Source organism: Triticum dicoccoides, chromosome 3A (genome assembly GCF_002162155.2).
Source record: "Triticum dicoccoides isolate Atlit2015 ecotype Zavitan chromosome 3A, WEW_v2.0, whole genome shotgun sequence".
Lineage (NCBI taxonomy): Eukaryota > Viridiplantae > Streptophyta > Magnoliopsida > Poales > Poaceae > Triticum > Triticum dicoccoides.
The window spans coordinates 446,410,346-446,417,785 of record NC_041384.1 but is presented as its reverse complement, the minus strand read 5'-3'; the positions used below and the strand labels follow the sequence as shown (position 1 = coordinate 446,417,785).

General features: G+C 51.4%; 2 protein-coding genes across 2 annotated transcripts in view; both read left to right on the top strand.

Annotated features, from left to right (window-relative positions):
* Positions 1-3,362, top strand: part of LOC119268501 (plastidic ATP/ADP-transporter-like) — a 5,434-nt gene extending 2,072 nt beyond the window's left edge. Inside the window, exons 2-5 of the mRNA XM_037550155.1 lie at positions 252-521; positions 594-737; positions 826-1,173; positions 2,743-3,362. Coding sequence (XP_037406052.1) covers positions 252-521; positions 594-737; positions 826-1,173; positions 2,743-3,081 — 1,101 coding nt within the window. The 3' untranslated portion in view covers positions 3,082-3,362. The remainder of the gene's footprint in view (positions 1-251; positions 522-593; positions 738-825; positions 1,174-2,742) is intronic.
* Positions 3,363-4,020: 658 nt separating this feature from the next.
* On the top strand, positions 4,021-7,077 carry LOC119268500. The gene has a single exon (XM_037550154.1). It carries the CDS (start codon positions 4,036-4,038, stop codon positions 6,013-6,015), a length of 1,980 nt encoding a protein of 659 aa, XP_037406051.1. The 5' UTR covers positions 4,021-4,035; the 3' UTR covers positions 6,016-7,077.
* The last annotated feature ends 363 nt before the right edge of the window (positions 7,078-7,440 follow it).

Here is a 7,440-nt window from a genome sequence, read left to right as displayed (position 1 = left end):
AGAGTAGGAGCTCACTGTAGTAGTTGTTGGTGCACTGTTGTGGCAAAGGTTGACCATGGTGTTTGTTATTGCTGTCCATTGGAGAGCAGACTGCTAAAGAAAGGGTACCTTCGTGATGGCTTTGTTTGTCCATGTCCTTATTGTGCCTGCCATATGGAATTTTGAGTTCGATGTTTGTTTTATATTTGCTCAGCTTTCTTATTAAATGATAGCCCTTCGTGCTCCAGTTGAGTTGATTAAATCATTTTCAGATCACCACAGTCGATGAAGCAAAAGAATTCTACCCTCTATTTGGCCTTGGGGCAAATATTGCGCTTATCTTTTCTGGGCGTACTGTGAAATATTTCTCAAATTTGCGGAAGACAATGGGTCCAGGAGTTGATGGTTGGGAGGTATCTTTGAAAGGAATGATGGGCATAGTGGTACTTCTTGGGCTTGTCATTACTTCCATCTATTGGGGAGTGAACAAACTTGTGTTGAATGATCCTTCTCTTCCAAAATCTGACCACAAGAAGAAAAAGGTCAGTAGAATACTTGAATGTGCTTCCCTTTTTATTACCACTTACATATTCTGATAGCCTTTGTTTCAACAGAACAAACCTAAGCTTAGCATGAAAGAGAGTATGAAAGTTCTGATCTCTTCAAAATATGTGAGGGACCTTGCTACCTTAGTCGTTGCATATGGCATTAGTATCAATCTTGTGGAAGTCACATGGAAATCGAAGCTCAAGGCACAGGTAAATTTTTCCGGCTTTTGTTTTTCTTCTTTCCTTGTACTCCTTTAACCTTTTCATCGCAGTAATGATTCCTTATTCATTTTGGCAGTTCCCCAGTCCAAACGAGTACTCATCTTTCATGGGTGATTTCTCTACCGCAACTGGAATTGCAACTTTCACAATGATGCTGTTAGGTCGGATTATATTCCAAAGATTTGGCTGGGGAGTGGCTGCCATGATCACCCCCACAGTTTTGTTGCTGACTGGCGTTGGTTTCTTCTCTCTGATTTTGTTTGGGCAACCACTGACTCCCCTGCTTGCCACATGGGGTATGACCCCTCTTCTTGCGGCTGTTTATGTGGGTGCGCTGCAGAACATATTTAGCAAAAGTGCAAAGTACAGTTTATTCGACCCGTGCAAGGAAATGGCCTATATTCCTTTGGATGGAGATATGAAGGTTTGTTCATCCTTCCACACTCCATTTTTATCTGTGTGATTCCTTGGTATATTTTCTGTGAAAGAACTATATTCATTTACTGGTCTTCTTTTCTGCCTAATGGTAGTTCATGTATGTTAATTGGTTGCTTCATATGTGTTTACTCTAGCAAATTCTTGATTGAATATATGTAAATACTACTCCCTCCGTTCCTAAATACTCCCTCCGTTCGGAAATACTTGTCAAAGAAATGGATGTATCTAGACGTATTTTAGTTCTAGATACATCCACTTTTATCCATTTTTGCGACAAGTATTTCCGGACGGAGGGAGTACAAGTTTTCTTAGAGATTCTAATATGGACTACATATGGAGTAAAATGATTGAATCTATACTCTAAAATACGTCTACATTCATCCGTATGTAGTCCATATCCAAATCTCTAAAAAGACTTGTATTTAGAAACAGAGGGAGTAGTAAATAATTTACACATAATTATCGGTTACTGTCAGGAGGAATTTAGTATGGCAACTTGATAGAGAGCTCTTTTACGGTACCCTTAAGTAAATATGAGCCATCCATTTACTCTGATCTGATGGGTAGAATTGTTTGGTACTCCAATATAGATACCTGGGAGTACCACAACCAATAGTTCGGGAGTACCTTCATTGCAAGGGTAAATTGGTAATCCAGACCAGCTGTTAATTTGGTATTATGTGAGGGTGTCATTTTATTCCCCACTAATTACGGGATGTGATTAGCGAACCAGCCGGATATCTTGGCCAGGATTTGCACGTATAGTGCGCTGATGCATCGGGAGGATTTGTTAGCATCTTCGAACTAAGAACCAGAGATGCGCAATAATTAATAATTAAATCGCAAGATCAGAACTCCGGAGATGCAACTGCCGATGGTTTAGCAGAATACTCAGATAAGGCGCACGTCCGGGAGGCCTCGCCGCCGATCATGGTTGTAATTAAGTTTCCATGAAGTGCAGCCGATGACAGATGCATACAAGGGCCTGCGGGGATGATGTAGCCATGGCTGTGCATGGTCACTCGATCAAGAGCGGCAGCGAGTGATTATGAAGACACCGGGAGGGAATTAGATCTCGGAAAATAATATAAACATTACCCTTATGTTAGGAAAGAAAAAGGTCTGAACTACCCTTTCAAATCAATGGTTGGATTTAACTGGTACTCCCACCCCTATCAAAAGAGTACCAGGGTACCGTAAAAAAGCTCCTTGATAATCTATTAAATTTTCTCAGGATGCAGCTGAGAGATACTACCTTTATTAAATCTCATGCAGAGCTCAGCTGGTCCTGTAGTTGGATAACAACATTACTTGTTTTTCCCTGCTGCCGAATGTGTTGTAGACATATAGGTACTTTCAACAAGTGCAGTTCCTTGCTGCGAGCAGTCTTAGAAGATCAGTGCACATGTAGCCTCCTAGTCCAGTAAACACCATACCATATTCTCTTTCATGTTTCCTGGTTCGCACCATGTTTGATTAGCTAATTCTCAATCCTTCTCACTGACTGCACCATTGTAATGCTTCACATGCTAACTTTTTTTTGGTCCATTTACAGTTGAAGGGAAAGGCAGCCATTGATGTTGTCTGCAATCCATTGGGCAAATCGGGTGGTGCGCTGATCCAACAGTTTTTGATCCTGATATTTGGCTCTTTGGCAAACTCGACCCCCTACCTTGGCGGTATACTGTTGGTCATCGTGCTTGCATGGCTAGACGCGGCAAGATCATTGGACAAGCAATTCTCAAGCTTGGCCAAAGAGGATCTCAGAAAGGAGATGTCGAAAGAGAAAGTAGAAACGGCGGCACCCAAGGAACCTGAGGCGGCTACTGATGTATTGGTGGAGCAATCAAATGGAACTGAGAACTCACCATCCGACTCATCTCCAGCTCAATAGACTGGTCAACCTTCTTTGGAGAAGCCACAGGCAGGAGGAGACTGGTTACGTTGAGCAGAAATAATGATGAAGATGAAGGAACGATTGACGATTTCTTCCAAGTTTGTAACAGTGAGCAGCATCAAGAGGTGCTGGTTAGTTTGTAATTGTAAGCAAATTTTGACAACTGGCCTGGAAGGCTAGGTGAGCCGGTGTGGAAATTCAACCATTGTTGCAATTCTATTGTGTCTTTGCAAAATGTCCGTCACACGGGCTCTGAAATTTACCATGTCATTGCCTCATTGATGCCTGGTTTCGTTTACGCTGGAATCGAACTGCTACTCTTTATAGACAGGAGCAAGCAATGAATTCAGCATGTCCAACGGTAAGCCAACTATGATATCTTACAAGCTATATCCGGCGACGGATTTTGTGTTTGCCATTGTAAAGCTCGAATCGTATCAAACTTGCAGTCTCATCTCATGTTGACACTTTGTGTCAAATTCGACTATGACAGCCAAGCGGGGCATTAGCAGCGGCTGGCCGAGAGCCGAGAGGGCAAAGTAGCAGAAACATGTGAGCCCATCTTTTTGTTGCCCATTTCTAGGTCGGCTCATAGGGCGGCCCAAGTGGTAGGATGATGTGATCACACAAATAGCAAACCCCATGTACACATAGGATGGGAGGACCAGATTGCATGTACGTGCGTGCAATATTTGCCAGATGAATTGATCCCGAAATCGTGTCATATTCCTCGTGGCGATCGAGTGAGATCTCCAGCCATGTCCCTCGCCTGACCCATGCTTCTCGGTCTATATGCGTGGCTGCTTGCTCGTTCTGTTGATAGTACTGTATTTGCTTAAATTGCTTCCTTTGTCGTTTTATTTGCTGTTATAACGAGTGTTTTTGTCGTCCCATTAGCGGATAATTCCGCGCGCGTAATAAAGCCTAAATGCGCGGGTCGTAGAACCTGGGATGGGAGTCCTTGTGCTGCTTTATGCAGAAGCTAAAGAGGACGTGGACGGATCACCTAAATTCGGACGCCATTGGAAGCGTGCTACGCTCTGTATAAAGACAGCCGACGGAGCTGTGAAGATGCGAGCGCCCTCGCTCCTCCCTGCTGCGCCTGCGCCCGCGCCGCCGGCGGTGGCCGCGCCCTGCTCCGACCTCGCCTTCGCGTCGTGGTTCATGCCCCTCCCACCTCCCCCTGTCGGCGGCCCCGGTGGCGCCTCTGCCTCTGCCCGTCCCACGCTGCAAGTAAGCCCCCGACACTTCGCATCGCCGGATCCAGATTCAACACTGGCGGGGCATGGCGGATCTGGAGCCGCCGCCTCCGAGGAGTTCGTGCCCGACTCGCAGCCAGGCGCGTCGGCTCCGGGTCTGGCCCTGGCTGGGTCGGGGCATGGCGCCGTCGCAGCCTCATCCCCGCGCATTCAAGTGCGGGCGGGCGCTGGCATTAACTGTGGAGTTGCGGGGCAGCTGGCTTCCTCCTCCCTCTCTGCTTCTGGCGTTCCTTCAATGACGGGCGCGGGGCGCGAGGCGGAGGTGACCGGCGGCTGGCACATCGTCACGTCGCGTAATGGCCCGCGCCGCCCGGCTTTGGCCGCTCCAGCATTCAAGCCGGCGCCCATCCCTCGCTGGCTTCAGGGGCGCTGCTGTCGGTGCCTCCACCGCGGGCACAGGGCTGAGAGTTGCCGTGACCCGATCCGTTGCTCCCGTTGTCTACAAAATGGGCACAAATCGCGCGGCTGCAAGAACAACTGGAAGCCTCTGAGCTCTCTCGACAGTCTCCGTGTGCCCCCACCACCGCTGCCTCGCCCCTCTGCTTCTCTTGCAAACCGCGTGGCTCCGCCCCGTCTGGGCCGGGGCTGGGAGACCTCTGCTCAGCGCCCCCTGCTGCAGTCCAACGCAACGGCTGCCGTGATGCAGCGCATGGGCGACGCCGCGCTAAGGCCAGAGGAGGACTTCGTCGTCGTTCCGGCGACACCTGAGATGCAGGCGGAGGCAGCCATCCTCGCCTCCAACTGTGCTGTGGCCTGGCTGGAGGGGGCCAGGCAGGACATCCCCTGCCACCAGGTGGCTGCCGAGCTCGCGACGGCCCTGGGCGCGAGACCGGCCGACGTCGAAGTTGTCAAGCACTACCCCGAGCAATTTTTGGTGCGCTTCATGCATCAACACCACTGCGCCGAAGCCGTGTCTCGTGGTGATCTTCGTGGCAATGGCCACCGCATCTTCGTGCGTGAGTGGAGGCTCGAGGCTCATGCAGACAACGAAGACCAACTCCATCATGTCCGTCTCTGCTTGGAAGGCGTCCCGCTGCACGGCTGGAACCACTACATCGCCACCTTCCTCATCGGCCGAGGTTGCTCCCTCGACTACATCGAGCCTCGATCGCTCCGCAAAGAGGACACAAGGGACATGGCGCTTTGGGCTTGGACGTCCAACCCCAGTGCCATCCCCAAGGTCAAATGGCTCACTCTCTCGGCCTGTGGTCACCGCCGCCGCGGACGCCGAGGTCTCCGTCACCGCGTGCTCATCCACCTCGACCTCCACGAGGACCACTCCAAGGCCGGGGACGACGACGACAACCCGCCGCCACCGGACGTCCACGAGTTCACTTGGTACAGGAAGAAGGTGGACGGCACGTACACGCCAAGGGAGCGCGGGCCTACCCAGGGATGTGCAGAACGCCGCGGTGGCAGGCGTGAAGACGAGGGCGACCGTGACGGCAGGCGTGGCCGTGACGATGGTCGCGCACGGGAAGGATGGGGTGCCAGGGTCCGACGCTCGCTCTCCCGAAACGCTCGGGACCGGCATCAAGGGGAGGTCCAGAACCGTTCAAGGGACCGCTCCGGTGGCCGCCGGCACGCTGGCAACAGCCTGGCTGCTTCGCCCGCACCTATGGAGGGGGCCTGCTGCTGCTCTGGTTCTCAGGGGCTCGGGCTCGGCCAGTGATGCGCCTGCTCGCGCCCTCGAGCTGGTGGTCGTCCGTGGGCGCAGCCCGACGCGTCCGACATCGCCACGCTCCTCCAGGCGCCGCTCGCAAGATGAAAGGACCCCCCGGCGTCCCCTCCGCTCTCTCCGACAACCGTTCTGCCGCCAAGCCCAGTCTCCAAACGCGCTGAGGCCGCGGCTTCCCGTCTTGCGAGCCCTGCGCCCAGCCAGGCCATGTTGGAGCTCTGCGCGCCCGCTTCGCTCGTGCTGCCTCTGCGGTCACCCTCTAGGCCGCCGGGGTTTCAGTCATCCCCCACGCCGCCCCTAACTAGCTCTGGCGCCCTGCAGCGCACGCCTTCTCCTGCTCGAGGCCATGCTGCAACCAGCTCTGGTGATGCCATGGAGCCTATCTTTGTGCAACGTCAGGGGGGCATTCTTGCTATGCCCGACTCCCCCCCCCCCCTCCTAGGCCTCCTACGGCTCGTCGGAAGACTATTGCTGGAGTAAGGATTTCCAGCAAGGGGGGCCTCTCTCTGCAGAAAGTGAAGCGTGGGGGTCCCCGTGTGGCGGTTCCGGCAGCCAAGGTGGCGGAAAAGCTGGTCAGTCGGTCCCTGGGAATTACCAGGGATGGAGAGGACGTAACAGAGGCCACGCTTGCTGATTTCACAGCCAAGTTCAAGGAGCAGCTGGCCCCGGAAGTGATCATTGCCATGAGAGATTTCTTCCACCTTGACGATGCTGCTGTCAATGGCGTGGAGGATGCGCTGATCGAGCATGGCGGCGAAGGAACACTAGAGATGATCCAAGAGGAAGGTGTGGCCCTACAGAGCATAGGAACACAGTAGGAAGCGGCTTGTTTGCCTAGTTCGTCGTCTTTGTGCAATTTTAGTTGTCATGTTAGCTATCCACTTCCCTGTTGTGTGTGTTAGCCTGCTGGCTGTAGGAGGTTTTACTTTGGGTCTGTTTAGTGGCGCCTGGCTTGGCTTTGTGTTGTACCACTTCCAGTATGGGTGTGTCCCAGTGGGGCTTGTATCTCCCTTCGTTTTAATCGTGTTGTTGCTGCTAGCTGTTTGGCATCGTCAACTCTGGACTGGCCAAAGTGTTTACCCTTGTGCTTAATGACATCACAACCAATAAATTGTTGGAAATATGCCCTAGAGGCAATAATAAAAGCATTATTATTATATTTCCTTGTTCATGATAATTGTCTTTATTCATGCTATAATTGTGTTATCCAGAAATCGTAATACATGTGTGAATAACAGACACCAACATGTCCCTAGTGAGCCTTTAGTTGACTAGCTCGTTGATCAACAGATAGTCATGGTTTCCTGACTATGGACACTGGATGTCATTGATAACGAGATCACATCATTGGGAGAATGATGTGATGGACAAGACCCAATCCTAAACATAGCACAAGATCGTATAGTTCGTTTGCTAGAG